General features: G+C 39.4%; 1 protein-coding gene across 1 annotated transcript in view; it reads left to right on the forward strand.

The window, feature by feature from the left end:
* LOC126161517 (diacylglycerol kinase eta) overlaps positions 1-16,360 on the forward strand; it is a 641,720-nt gene that overhangs the window by 387,973 nt on the left and 237,387 nt on the right. The window contains exons 5-6 of the mRNA XM_049917424.1: positions 5,609-5,745; positions 5,917-6,008. Coding sequence (XP_049773381.1) covers positions 5,609-5,745; positions 5,917-6,008 — 229 coding nt within the window. The remainder of the gene's footprint in view (positions 1-5,608; positions 5,746-5,916; positions 6,009-16,360) is intronic.

Consider the following 16,360-nt stretch of genomic DNA (forward strand, 5'->3'; position numbering starts at 1 on the left):
TGCCTAGGAATACATTTCTCTCTGAATTATTGGCCTGGCCAAGTGACACCATTTGACCATTTGTTCAACATAGGCCATTGAAGAACTTTAACTCATTTGGTAGTAGTTCATTTAGTCTTACAGAATATAGAAGTTCATCAGTTTGGCATGTGGTTGCTCAATAACTACCACATGGTAGATAAACTTCAAGTGTTTCATTTTATTTACGGACACTACAAAAAAGGAAAAAAAACTCACACTTTGATGATGTCATGTTCACAGTGCTTCTGCTTGATCTTCTAATGATGTATGCAGCAGCTACCATGAGGGTCTACCATACTTGTTAAGCCAGAATAAGATTCATGAAAACTATTTAAAATAACTGTAATTATTTTTATATTCAGTTAAATGATTTTCACTCGCAATGGTTTTTCATATACTACTCTTAGAAATTGCCACCAGTTAATTCTCCATGACTGTACTCATATAGGTCTTGCTGCTGTTACTGTTCAGACAATTTTTTTTGTGCTAGGCCAACTTTTAATGCTTGCTAGTTGACAGCGCCACTGTTGTTTCATATCGGTTCTAATACTTCTCCTAATAACTACCCATCTCTCCATAGTTCACAAAATTTCATATTGACAGTTTGGATTATCAAAATACATAAAAGTGTTTTATTGTATACATAAATATTTGTTGTTGTTGTGGTTTTCAGTCCAGAGACTGATTTGATGCAGCTACACTATCCTGTGAAAGCTTCTTCATCTCCCAGTACCTACTGCAGCCTACATCCTTCTGAATCTGCTTAGTGTATTCATCTCTTGGTCTCCCTCTTTGATTTTTACCCTCCATGCTGCCCTCCAATACTAAATTGGCGATCCCTTGATGCCTCAGGACATGTCCTACTGACCGATCCCTTCTTCTAGTCAAGTTGTGCTACAAATTTCTCTTCTCTCCAATTCTATTCAATACCTCCTCAGTAGTTATGTGGTCTACCCATCTAATTTTCAGCATTCTTCTGTAGCACCACATTCCAAAAGCTTCTGTTCTCTTCTTGTCTAAACTATTTGATGTCCATGTTTCACTTGCATACATGGCTACACTCCACACAAATACTTTCAAAAATGACTACCTGACATTTAAATCTACACTCAATTAAGGGATCTGACATTCCATGCTCCGATCCGTAGAATGCCAGTTTCCTTTCTCCTGAGTAGTCCCAGCCTGGAGATCCAAATGGTGGACTATTTTATCTCTGGAATATTTTACCCAAGAGGACGTCATCATCATTTAACCATACAGTAAAACTGCATGCCCTCTGAAAAAATTATTGCTGTAGTTTCCCCTTGCTTTCAGCTTTTCACAGTACCAGCACAGCAAGGCTATTTGGGTTAGTGTTACAAGGCCAGATGAGTCAATCATCCACACTGTTGCCCCTGCAACTACTGAAAAGGTTGCTGCCCCTCTTCAGGAACCACATGTTTGTCTGGCCTCTCAACAGATACCACTCCATTGTGGTTGCACCTGAAGTATGGCTATCTGTATTGCTGAGGCATGCAAGCCTCCCCACCAACGGCAAGGTCCATGGTTCATGGTATTAAACATGACTCAGTAACTCATATTTTGGAGGCATGGTTTTCAGTTCTTGGTTGAAAATATTTTACAAAATGATGTTTAGACGCATTACTCTCAGGGAAACCATGTAAATCATTATTTTTAAGAGAATTTATATTGCGACCTTGACATTAAATTCTTTACCTGATACAAGGTACAATTCATAAACCTTACTATTTCCTTGAAGAAGTATTTTAGGTCAAACTGAAAACGTAAGTGTATGAATTTAGGATAGATTGATACATTGGGGTGGGCAGTGGGTGCAGAAGAGGCATGGGTTGTATAGAGAGAGGGATAGCAGAGCAGGGATGTGTTGGGAACAGTATGGTAGGCTGCTTGGTGCAACATCAGGAGGACTATATAAGAGAATGGAAGAAGGAACCAGAGAGAAGGGGACTGATTACCTCAGATGTTAAGTCCCATAGTACTCAGAGCCATTTGAACCATTTTGAACCAGAGAGGAGAGAAGCAAAGAAAGGGTAAGGAATACGCAAGTGATCTGTGGGTTTATGAGTCCTGTGTGAGATGAATGGGAGAAGCAAAGAAAGGGTAAGGAACACGCAAGTGATCTGTGGGTTTATGAGGCCTCTGTGAGATGAATGGGAGTGAGGAACAGGACAGAGGCAGGTGAAGGACAGGAGCTAGCAAAGGCTGAGGGGGATGGGGGGTGTTAATGGAAACAAAGGTGCTGCAGGGAGGGATCCCACCTGCACAGTTCAGGAAAGCTGGTGTTGGTGGGAAGTATCCAGATGACACACATGAGCTGTGATCCAGCCATTGAAGTCAAGCACACCATGTTGGTAACTGGATAGTCGAGTTGTCCCTTGGCCACAGTTTGACAATGGTCATTCATTTGGACAGACAGCTTGTTAGAGGTCATGCACACATCTTCACCTGGTAAAGGACTTTGTCTGATAAATAAATGTATCCTACAGTACTCTTTAAAATGGGTCTGTCTGCTCTTCAGTGCCCCCTCTGTATGATGATTAGCAGTCCATCCTAAATCATATTGTTAGTCCATTTAGAATTTTCCAAATACTCTACTGAATTCAGAAAAAAATGTGTCAACGAATCTATTATGTTAATTTTAGCAGATATCTAGTTTGAAAGACTTTAATGTTTTCTGCTCGTAACATACATGAATAAATAAACTGCAGTAGTTATGTAAAATAAGTGTTATTCTGTAAAATGAATGTTACAAGGAAGCTGACAGGGAAGCTTACTACATTTCAATGCTTACTTCATTTCAACTTGATCATGCTCTTCCTTACTATATCACCAGCAAGATGGGGTGTTATCCACAGGTAATGAAGAGCGGTATTAGATATACTGTTTCATGTGTGACTAAAATTATACACATATAATAGAGGGAAACATTCCACATGGGAAAAATATATCTAAAAACTAAGATGCTGTAACTTACCAAATGAAAGTGTTGGTATGTTGATAGGAGACAATAAAAAACACACAAACACATACACAAATTTCAAGGTTTCGCAACCCAAGGTTGCTTCAGCAGGAAAGAGGGAAGGAGAGGGAAAGACGAAAGGATGTGGGTTTTAAGGGAGAGGGTAAGGAGTCATTCCTACATATGTCTGCCTGTGTCTGTATATGTGCGGATGGATGTGTGTGTGTGTGTGTGTGCGCGAGTGTATACCTGTCCTTTTTCCCCCCTAAGGTAAGTCTTTCCACTCCCGGGATTGGAATGACTCCTTACCCTCTCCCTTAAAACCCGCATACTTTCGTCTTTCCCTCTCCTTCTCTCTTTCCTGATGAAGCAACCTTGGGTAGCGAAAGCTTGAAATTTGTGTGTGTGTTTGTGTGTTTTTTATTGTCTGCTATCAACATACCAACACTTTCGTTTGGTTGGTTAGAACATCTTTGTTTTTAGATATAAAATACACACACACACACACACACACACACACACACACACACACACACACACACACACACACATATATATCAAAAAAGTGTTGCATCACCTCGGTTCCCAAACTCCTGAAGATATACGTTGACTGTGGATATTGTATCACAGACGCAGGCCCTTTGACTGCTCAGAGATGTCACTAAACCCACCCAAAGATGTAAACAACCATGCATGAGCCATGCCTATTAGATGGAGGGGGTCCGACAGCCAATCAGTTCCAATCATTCCACCAGGAAGGAGCTACATGGCTCCTGTTGCCTGTAGTTAAATCATGCGTATATAGTCAATACCACAGTTCGATCATGTCTGCATTGTTATTTTGTGCCATGAAAGGCTCTCAACAAGGGAAGTGTCCAGGCATCTTGGAGTGAACCAAAGCGAAGTTGTTCGGGTATGGAGGAGGTACAGAGAGAAAGGAACTGTCGATGACATGTCTTGCTCAGGCTGCCCATGGACTACTAGTGCAGTGAATGACTGCTACGTACAGATTGTGGCTCAAAGGATCCCTGACAGCAATGCCACCATGTTGAATAATGCTTTTCATGCAGCTGCAGGATGTTTTGTTACAACTCAAACTGTACGCAATAGGCTGCATGATGCGTAGGTCCATGGTGAGGTCCGTCTTTGCAACCAAAACACAATGCAGCACAGTACAGATGGGCCATGTACATACCCAATGGAACACTCAGGATTGGCATCACGTTCTCTTCACCGGTGAGTGTTGCATATGCCTTCAACCAGAAAATCGTCAGCGACATGTTTAGAGGCAATCTGGTCAGACAGACTACCTTAGACACACTGTCCAGCGAATGCAGCAAGGTGGAGGTTCCCTGCTTTTTTGGAGTGGCATTATGTGGGGCCGACATACACCATAACGGCTGTACAGTACGTGAATACCATCCTCTGACCGATAGTGCAACCATGCCAGCAGCATATACACAAGGCATTCGTCTTCATGGACAACAATTCGCGTCCCCATCATGCACATCTAGTGAATGACTTCCTTCAGGATAATGACATCAGTCGACTAGAGTGCCCAGCATGTTCTCCAGACATGAACCCTATCGAACATGCCTGGGATAGATTGTAAAGGGCTGTTTATGGGAGACATGACCCATCAACCACTCTGAGGGATCTACACTGAATCGCCATCAAGGAGTGGGACAATCTGGACCAACAGTGCCTTGATGAACTTGTGTATAGTATGGCACAACAAATACAGGCTTCACCAATGCAAGAGGACGTGCTACTGGGTATTAGAGGTACCGGTGTGTATAACAGTCTGGACCACCACCTCTGAAGGTCTCACTGTATGGTGGTACAACATGCAACGTGTGGTTTTCATGAGCAATAAAAAGGGCAGAAATGATGTTTATGTTTATCTCTATTCCAATTTTCTGTACAGGTTCCAGAACTCTCAGAATCGAGGTGATACAAAACTTTTTTTGATGTGTGTGTGTGTGTGTGTGTGTGTGTGTGTGTGTGTGTGTGTGTGTGTGTGTGTGTGTGTGTGTGTGTGTGTGTACATATATTACATATGTACAAATATATTTTTTGAAGGCATAAAGTGTCATTAAGTAACTCATAATGAGTGTGCGATCAATTTTTCAAGCCTTTCTAATTGTGAATGTGTAATTAAGTTTCACAACTTCTTTTCATTTATGTTACATGACTGAAGACAATGTTAGGATGATTTTATTGATATAACTTATTTGCTTCAGGCTATAAATGTTCTTAGTTGCCATTCTGATGTCCAACAAAAATGAAAAGAGAGAAAATTAAAAGCAGCAGCTTACTAATTCATGATAAAAGTACATGTTTAGTAAAGATAATCTCTAAAGAATATTTTCATTCGGTAATGATTAAGGAACTCATAAATCTTGAATATATGTTTACTTCAGATGGACAAAATTCAAAAATAAATGTTTATCCACTCTATGAATGGTTGTGCATATTACAAAAACATCATTATCAAATATGAAAACTGGTCATTAAATAATGAAGAGCTGTATAGTTATTGGCATTACATAAGAAACATTTGCAATATATGTGCTTTGTGTACAGTGTATTTTATCCTATTTTCAGGCGTCATGTCGCATGGTCTCAGCTGCGAGGTGTGTAAATTCAAAGTTCATAAAAGATGTGCTGTCAAGGCCATCAGTAACTGCAAGTGGACCACTCTTTCCAGTGTTGGGAAGGACATTATCGAAGATATGGATGGAGTATGTTACGGCAGTTAATCTCTTACATTTATTAATGCCATTATTTATAATGTTTAATGCTTTATGATACTAGTGTTTTACTTCTTCTGATAGCACAGAAGTCTTTCCTGATGCTGCTGTGAACTGCTTCCTCCTGTACTTCAGCTCTGAACCTTTTCTTCAACCTTACAGAATCTCACAATGCCACACCAGTGGATGGAAGGAAATCTGCCCGTTTCAGCAAAATGTGCAGTTTGTGAACGAACATGTGGTTCAGTATTAAGGTATGTCGTTACATTAAATGTGTGCATTTTATCAAGACATTTTGATCTTCAAGGTACACTGGAGATAAATTGAAAGAACTGCACAATAAATAGATTAAAATAGTGAAATTATGATTGAAGAGTTTAAACTGGAGGTTATTAGAGAGGGATAGCTCAATGTTAATTGTATAAAGTACTGATATAATATACTGCTGTACTTAAATATATTGTGTTACTAATAACATGTTACATGAGAATTTCTCTTATATTTTCAGATCAGTTTTCATCTATCTTCTTTCCCACATTTCCATAATTCGTGTGTACTAGATCCAGTCACACTTTTCTTATATATCTGCTCAGATATTGTTTGTGGCTGTTTCCTTTGCAATAGGATATTCCTATTCTATCAAGCTACAAAATCTCCTCTGTCCTCACCCAAATGACTGTTAAGATTTCTGAGGACAAAGAAACATATGGACAGAGTTTATTCATCTGAAAGTAACTTTTCTCCACCTGTGTAGAGTAACATATGTTATACCATTGACTGATTGCCATTCAGAATGATTTAGCACATGCTCTCAAAGCTTGTGAGTCTCATGTGCAGAGCTAGAACTATGATATCAAATATATTGCATGTGTGGCACCATGAAAAAAGAATTCTGTAAATTCAGAAAATTGCAAAGCATTGCTCCTATATGTTATCAGTTGTAGAGCATCTGATATAGGGTAAATACAAGCATTCTGCCATTGATGGTGTGGTCTTCAGTCCAAAGACTGGTTCAAAGTCTGCCAGTAAGAATTTAAAGGTGTCAGGAAGAGAGGTTTCTTTGTCAGCAGTAGAAAAAAATTAAGTGATACAACAAGGTGATGCTGGCATTTTTCTTTATGATTTCTAGGGCATGTTCGACTACTCTGTTAGGACAACTAAATGACATGCTGAGTAAGTTTAATTATTCATAATCTTCAATAAACACCTCTAAAATTGGTAAAACTGTCTTTTCATTGCTTTCAGAGTATAAAAATGTCACTTTTTCTGCAACCACACTTTTTGCACTGTGTGCTTACAGGACACTGTCAGGAAGAGAACTGTGTTCTTTGAACACTTCCTTAGGATGGATAAGGGAAGGTTAACACATCAGATAATAAGGTTTCTGGTAAAAAAGAGAATTGTATTTTCCATGAATGCACAGACAGCATTGGAAATGTTCAGATGTCTTCCAGGCCAGACATCCTGACTTTTGGTACCTCTTCTGATACAAACGATGAATTAGTAGAGCATTGCCCTCTGCCTTACCATATGTGAAGTGCGCTTCTGGCAGCTCATAATTTAAGTGCATGTGAAGCACCAAGCACTATACTCAATGTTGCCTCAAAATTGACTGTGTGATGTCATGGTAGTTACCTGCAAGCAGAAGAACGTTCCCTTCAGTATCACTATTTTGTAGGCTCTAACTTGGAAACTAAGAATTTCTGGACATATGTTGTAACAAACTTTTACTATTGTCTAATATGAGCAATACATAATTAAAATTATGCGCTATGTTTTTGGGACATCCTTTAAGATCCACTTGATTATGCGAGACACAGGCCTCATATTCAGGGGGAATAAGAGTCAAATCCATGGCCTGCACCCTCATTTAGGTTTCCCTCTGGTTTCCTCAATCATGGCAGGTGAATGCCAAGAAGGTTCCTCCAATTATACATTCCCAGTTCACTTCCCCATCCTCAACTGTCTGACCTCGTGCTCCATATCTGATCACCTTAATATTGACAGGATGTTAAGCTTTTATAAAGTTCCTTCCTTCCTGAATTATCTAGAATTAATAACAAAGATCTTTATTGATGCAATATGATTTGTGATATGAAATTGGTGTTCATTAGCAGTTACTATTTATCAATAGCATGTGATACATTTTTATGAGAATAATTTATGCTAAACTAGCATAACAAATTCAGATCACTGTCTAAGAACAGTATTTTGTAATTTTTTTTATTTGAAACTTTTTTGTTATTTGTTTGGTGCAAAAGCTCCATATTTATGAATGAATATGTTGCTTTAGGATTTATGTTAAATTTAAATAGTTTCTGAGGGTACTAGGTAGAAAATGATATTACATAAATTGAAACAGGGGTGTCACAGGTCTTGCATCCACATTACACCTACAGTTCATCAACAAATAGTCTGAGTCACAGACTACATGAAGATAATTAACGACGCAGACTTAGTATTCAGGATAATAGACATCAGGTTGCTTATCTTAACATTAGGCCCATAATAATACTAAATTAACGGATGTTCAATAGTATATGCAGTGGTTTAGCTTCAACTGAAATTCATTTATAGTTGGTGAAAGAAGGCCATGTCACAGCAACAAAAATGTGAATGTAATTTCATGTGCTGGAAATATTATGGCTAGTAATTCAGAAGGTATAATAGAGTTTATTCTTATTCAGTACAGCCGGCCGAAGTGGCCGAGCGTTTCTAGGCGCTACAGTCTGGAACCGCGCGACCGCTACGGTCGCAGGTTCAAATCCTGCCTCGGGGATGGATGTGTGTGGATGTCCTTAGGTTAGTTAGGTTTAAGTAGTTCTAAGTTCTAGGGGACTGATGACTTCAGATGTTGAGTCCCGTAGTGCTCAGAGCCATTTGAACCATTTATTCAGTACAGGGTAAAATAATAACTGCAAATGCAACAGAAATTTTCTGGACTGACTAGTTGAACAAATGCATCATGATTGAAAGGAAAAAAAATATTTCATTGGTACCCCCAAAAACTTGTTGGCACAGGAGGAAGTGAGGGATTTGGAGTGTGAATTGTTGGACACTCTCCCTTTTCACCATATTTAGCAGATGGTTTGATGCCCTGTGCATGCTGCTCTATCCTGTGCAAGCTTCTTGATCTCGGAATAACTACTGCAACTTTCATCCTTCTGAATCTGCTTACTGGCATTGGTCTTCCTCTACAATTTGTACCCCCCTCCCCCCCCCCCCCCCCCCCACACACACACACTCTTCCTTCTTCTTCCCTGGTTTGATTCAGTACATCCTCATTTGTTATTCAGTCTACCCATCTGATCTTCAGAATTCTTCTACAGCACCACATTCCAGAAGTTTCTATTCTCTTTTTGGCTGATCTGCTTGTTGTTGTTGTCTTCAGTCCTGAGACTGGTTTGATGCAGCTCTCCATGCTACTCTATCCTGTGCAAGCTTCTTCATCTCCCAGTACTTACTGCAACCTACATCCTTCTGAATCTGCTTAATGTATAAATCTCTTGGTCTCCCTCTACAATTTTTACCCTCCACCTGCCCTCAAATGCTAAATTTGTGATCCCTAGATGCCTCAGAACATGTCCTACCAACCGGTCCCTTCTTCTTGTCAAGTTGTGCCATGAACTCCTCTTCTCCCCAATTCTATTCAATACCCCCCTCATTGGTTATGTGATCTACCCATCTAATCTTCAGCATTCTTCTGAAGCACCACATTTCGAAAGCTTCTATTCTCTTTTTGTCCAAACTATTTATCGTCCATGTTTCACTTCCATACATGGCTACACTCCATACAAATACTTTCAGAAATGACTTCCTGACACTTAAATCTATACTCGATGTTAACAAATTTCTCTTCTTCAGAAACACTTTCCTTGCCATTGCCAATCTACATTTTATATCCTCTCTACTTCGACCAGTTATTTTGCTCCCCAAATAGCAAAACTCCTTTACTACTTTAAGTGTCTCATTTCCTAATCTAATTCCCTCAGCATCACCCAACTTAATTCAACTATATTCCATTATCCTCATTTTGCTTTTGTTGATGTTCATCTTATATCCTCCTTTCAAGACACTGTCCATTCCGTTCAACTGCTCTTCCAAGTCCTTTGTTGTCTCTGACAGAATTACAATGTCATCGGCGAACCTCAAAGTTTTTATTTCTTCTCCATGGACTTTAATACCTACTCCGATTTTTTTTTCATTTCCTTTACTGCTGGCTCAATATACAGATTTATTTACTGCTGGCTCAATATACAGATTGAATAACATCGGGGACAGGCTACAACCCTGTCTCACTCCCTTCCCAACCGCTGCTTCCCTTTCATGCCCCTCAACTCTTATAACTGCCATCTGGTTTCTGTACAAATTGTAAATAGCCTTTTGCTCCCTGTATTTTACCCCTGCCACCTTTAGAATTTAAAAGAGAGTATTCCAGTCAACATTGTCAAAAGCTTTCTCTAAGTTTACAAATGCTAGAAATGTAGGTTTGCCTTTCCTTAATCTATTTCCTAAGATAAGTCGTAGGGTCAGTATTGCCTCACGTGTTCCAACATTTCTGCGGAATCCAAACTGATTTTCCCCGAGGTCGGCTTCTACCGGTTTTTCCATTCGTCTGTAAAGAATTCACGGTAGTATTTTGCAGCTGTGACTTATTAAACTGATAGTTTGGTAATTTTCACATCTGACAACACCTGCTTTCTTTGGGATTGGAATTATTGTATTCTTCTTGAAGTCTGAAGGTATTTCGCCTGTCTCATACATCTTGCTCACCAGATGGTAGAGTTTTGCCAGGACTGACTCTCCCAAGGCAGTCAGTAGTTCCAATGGAATGTTGTCTACTCCCGGGGCCTTGTTTTGACTCAGGTCTTTCAATGTTCTGTCAAACTCTTCACCCAGTATCGTACCTCCCATTTCATCTTCATCTATATCCTCTTCCATTTCCATAATATTGTCCTCAAGTACATCGCCCTTGTATAGACCCTCTATATACTCCTTCCACCTTTCTGCTTTCCCTTCTTTGCTTAGAACTGGGTTTCCTTCTGAGCTCTTGATATTCATACAAGTGGCTCTCTTTTCTCCAAAGGTCTCTTTAATTTTCCTGTAGGCAGTATCTATCTTACCCCTAGTGAGATAAGCCTCTACATCCTTACATTTGTCCTCTAGCCATCCCTGCTTAGCCATTTTGCACTTCCTGTCAATCTCTTTTTTGATACGTTTGTATTCCCTTCTGCCTGCTTCATTTACTGTGTTTTTATATTTTCTCCTTTCATCAATTAAATTCAATATTTCTTCTGTTACCCAAGGATTTCTACTAGCCCTCGTCTTTTTACCTACTTGATTCTCTGCTGCCTTCACTACTTCATCCCTCGGAGCTACCCATTCTTCTTCTACTGTATTTCTCCCCCCCCCCCCCCCCATTCCTGTCAATTTTTCCCTTATGCTCTCCCTGAAACTCTGTGCAACCTCTGGTTTAGTCAGGTCCCATCTCCTTAAATTCCCACCCTTTTGCAGTTTCTTCAGTTTTAATCTACTGTTCATAACCAATAGATTGTGGTCAGAGTCCACATCTGCCCCTGGAAATGTCTTACAATTTAAAACCTGGTTCCTAAATCTCTGTCTTACCATTATATAATCTATCTGATGCCTTCTAGTATCTCCAGGATTCCATGTATACAACCTTCTTTTATGATTCTTGAACCAAGTGTTAGCTAAGATTAAGTTATGCTCTGTGCAAAATTCTACCAGGTGGCTTCCCCTTTCATTTCTCTCCCCCAATCCATATTCACCCACTATATTTCCTTCTCTCCATTTTCCTACTCTCGAATTCCAATCACCCATCACTATTAAATTTTCGTCTCCCTTCACTACCTGAATAATTTCTTTTATCTCATCATACATTTCATCAATTTCTTCATCATCTGCAGAGCTAGTTGGCATATAAACTTGTACTACTGTAGTAGGCATGGTCTTCGTGTCTATCTTGGCCACAATAATGTGTTTACTATGCTGTTGGTAGTAGCTTACTCGCACTCCTATTTTTTTATTCATTATTAAACCTACTCTTGCATTACCCCTATTTGATTTTGTATTTATAACCCTGTATTCACCTGACCAGAAGTCTTGTTCCTCCTGCCACCAAACTTCACTAATTTTCACTATATCTAACTTTAACCAGTTAAGGGATCTGACATTCCACGCTCCGATCCATAGAACGCCAGTTTTCTTTCTCTTGATAACGATGTCCTCTTTAGTAGTCCCCGCCTGGAGATCCGAATGGGGGACTATTTTACCTCCGGAATATTTTACCCAAGAGGATGCCATCATCATTTAACCATACAGTAAAGCTACATGCCCTCGGGAAAAATTACGGCTGCAGTTTCCCCTTGCTTTCAGCCGTTCGCAGTACCAGCACAGCAAGGCCGTTTTGGTTAGTGTTGCAATTCCAGATCAGTCAATCATCCAGACTGTTGCCCCTGCAAGTACTGAAAAGGTTGCTGCCCCTCTTCAGGAACCACACGTTTGTCTGGGCTCTCAACAGATACCCCTCCGTTGTGGTTGCACCTACGGTACGGCCATCTGTATCGCAAGCCTCCCCACCAACGGCAAGGTCCATGGATCATGGGTGTAGGCTGATCTGCTTATTGTTCACTTTTCACTGTCATACAAAGCTACACTCCAGATAAATACCTTCAGTAAAGACTTCCTAACTCATAAATTTATATTAGATGTTAACAAATTCCTCTTTTTCAGAAATTTTATATCCTCTCTACTTTGCTCACTATCACTTATTTCACTGCCCTTTTAGTGTCTCGTCTCCTAATCAAATTCGCTCAGCATCACCTGATTTAATTTGACTTCATTCTATACCTTTTTTTATATTTGTTGTTGTCTATCTTATAACCTATTTTTAAGACACTGTTCCATTCAAATGCTCTTGTGAAGGAATTAGTATCCTCAGCAAAACTCAAAGTTTTTCTTTTTCTCCCTGCATTTTAATTCCCTCACCAAGTTTCTCCTTTGTTTCCTTCACAGATAGCTCTGTGTACAGACTGAATAACATTATGGGTAGGCTAGAACTTTGGCTCACTTCATTCTCACCTACAGCCTCCCTTTCATGTTCCTTGACTCTTATTACTGCAGTTTGGTTTCTTTATATGTTGTAAATATCCTTTTGCTCCCGATATTTTATCACTGCTGCCTGCAGAATTTCAGAGTATATTCCAGTTACCATTGGCAATAGATGTTTCTAAATCTGCAGATACTATATATGTAGGTGTCTTTCATCATTCTGTTTTCTAAGACAAGTCAAAGTGTTCCTACCTTGCTTGTTTCTTGCATATTGCTACATTTTTCTGAAACCCAAACTGACCTTTTCCAAGTTTGGCTTCTACTAGTTTTTTGTAAATAATTTGTGTCAGTTTTTTTGCCACCATGACTTATTAAACAGAAGGCTCAGTTGTGTTCAACCTGTCAACACCTGCCTTCACTTGAATATGAATTACTACATTTTTCCTGAAGCTTGAGGCTATTCCAGCTGTCTCATATATCTTGCAAACCAGGTGGGATAGTTTTATTGTGGCTGGTTCTCCAAAAGATCTCAATAACTCTGTCAGAATGCCGTCTATTCCATGGGGCTTAGATCTTTCACTGCTCTGTTAGATTTTTCTCCCAGTATCAGATTTCCCATCTCATATTGACCTACTTCCTCTTCTCATTATATAACATTATTGTCCAGTATGTTTCCCTTATAAAGACCCCTCCACATATTCCTTCCAGCCTTCAGTCTTATCTTTGTTGCTTAATACTTGACTTGCCATCTGAGCTCTTGATATTTATGCAGTTGTGTCTCTTTTCTCCAAATTTCTCATTTAATTTTCCTGTATATGACAGCCAGCTTTTGTCTTATTTATGTGTGTTTCTATACCTCTGCATTTGTGTTCTAGCCATTCCTGTTCCCCATTACGTGCATTTTGTCGACCTATTTGTATAGATGTGTATATTCCCTTTTGCCTGCTTCAGTTGTTACATTCTTAAATGTTCTTCTTTTTTCAATTAAATTCTGCTCATCCTTTTTATCCCAGGGTTCATACTAGGCCACATCTTTTTACCTACATGATCCTATGCTGTTCTTTCTTTTTCACCGTGCAAAGCTGTCCATCCATTTTCTGTCTTGTTCTCATCCCCTGTTTCAGTCCACTGTTTTCTAATATTCCCTCTGAAACTCTCAGTAATCTAAGGTTCTTTCAACTTATTGAGGTCCCGTTCCTCTTCATTTCTGTGCCATAACCCAATTTCTCTTCTTATTTTTCTTTTTCTTCCTTTTCCTACTATCTTTGCTGAAATTAAAAAAAACAACAGTCTTTCATTGTCAAGCCAAGAAATTTTTATCTTACCGTCACAGATTGTATGAAGTGGCAGCCAAACGATTGTATATCTAGTTTTAAATGATGTTCACAGCTATATTCATAAATTTGCATACAGAATTATAATTCCATTAAACGTAATCAGTTTTGATGCTTAAGACATTCACATATATAGGTATATCTGGAATGAAGTTAAATATTTGTCAGAGTTTAAAACATCTCTACATCCATCTACATCTACATCTGTACTCTGCAAACAACTGTGAGGTGCATGATAGAGGGTACGCCCCATTGTACCAGGTATTAGGATTTATTCTCATTCCATTAATGAATGGAGTGTTGATTGTTTGAATGCCTTTGTGTGCTGTTATTAATATGATCTTATCCTCACAATCCCTATTTGAGTGATAAGTAGTGGGTCATAGTATATTCCTAGAGACGTCATTTAGAGCCATTTCTTGAATCTTTGTAAGTAGGCTTTCTCAGGATAGTTTACATCGACCTGGAAGAGTCTGCCAGTTTAGTTTCTTCAGTATCTCTGTGACACTCTCCCATGAGACAAACAAACCTGTGACCATTTGTGCTTCCCTTCTCTGTAAACATTCAATATCCCCTATTACTCCTGTTTGGTACCCGTCCCACACACTTGAGCAATATTCCACAATGGATCACATGAGTGATTTGCAAGCAATCTCTCTTACAGACTGCATTTTCCCAGTATTCTACCAATAAATCGAAGTCTACCACATGCTATACCCTTGACTGAGCCTGTGTGTTCATTCTATTTCATATACCTACAAATATCACACCAAGGTATTGTTGGATTTGGTGGATTGCAGCTGTGACTCATTCGTATTATAGTCATAGTACACTAATTTTCTTTCTTTTTTTGTGAAGTGGACAATGCTACATTTCTGAACATTTAAAACAAGTTTCCAATCCACTGTGAAATTTTACGAAGATCTGACTGAATATTTATGCAGTACTTCACTATACAGGGTGAGTCACCTAACGTTACCGCTGGATATATTTTGTAAACCACATCAAATACTGACGAATCGATTCTACAGACCGAACGTGAGGAGAGGGGCTAGTGTAATTGGTTAATACAAACCATTAAAAAATGCACGGAAGTATGTTTTTTAACACAAACCTACTTTTTTTAAAAATGGAACCCCGTTGGTTTTGTTAGCACATCTGAACATATAAACAAATATGTAATCAGTGCTGTTTGTTGCATTGTAAAATGTTAATTACATCCGGAGATATTGTAACCTAAAGTTGACGCTTGAGTACCACTCCTCCACTGTTCGATCGTGTGAATCGGAGAGCACCGAATTACGTAGGGATCCAAAGGGAACGGTGATGGACCTTAGGTACAGAAGAGACTGGAACAGCACATTACGTCCACATGCTAACACCTTTTAATTGGTCTTTTTCACTGACGCACATGTACATTACCATGAGGGGTGAGGTACATGTACAAACGTGGTTTCCGTTTTCAATTACGGAGTGGAATACAGTGTGTCCCGACATGTCAGGCCAATAGATGTTCAATGTGGTGGCCATCATGTACCGTGTGTACCGTGATGTGCCTACAACCCCAGAGGATATGAAACAACGTATTGTGGCAGCCTGCGGCGACATTACACCAGATGTACTGCGGCGTGTACGACATTCATTATGCCAGAGATTGCAATTGTGTGCAGCTAATGATGGCCACCACATTGAACATCTATTGGCCTGACATATCGGGACACACTCTATTTGGCCGTACCTTTTTGTAACACCCTGTATATGGGAGGAACAGCAGTGGTCCCAGTACTGATCCTTGGGAACATCATATTTCATGTCTTGGTAATCTGAGTGTGGTTTGTGATTCTGTTGCAGCCAATGTGTTGTATTTCCACTGTTTGTTTCCATCTGCAAAGGTATGACCTGATCCAGTCATTAGGTGTGCCTCTGATGCCTAGTTGATTTAATTTCTGTAGGAGTGCTTCATGATCTATAATACTGAATGTTTTTGACAAGTCAAGGCATACACCAGTGATATAATCGCCACTGTCCACTTTCTTGTAAATTTCACTTAGGAATTCATAGATAGTACTGTTGGTTAAGCGGTTCTTTCCAAAACCTGTGTTGTGCTTTGGATAGGGTTTGATATTTTTCCATAAAGGCTGAAAGTCTTTTGTGGAAGACTTTTTCTAGAATGTTTGAGAAGCCAGGCAATAGGGCAATTG

Source organism: Schistocerca cancellata, chromosome 2 (genome assembly GCF_023864275.1).
Source record: "Schistocerca cancellata isolate TAMUIC-IGC-003103 chromosome 2, iqSchCanc2.1, whole genome shotgun sequence".
Classification (NCBI taxonomy): domain Eukaryota; kingdom Metazoa; phylum Arthropoda; class Insecta; order Orthoptera; family Acrididae; genus Schistocerca; species Schistocerca cancellata.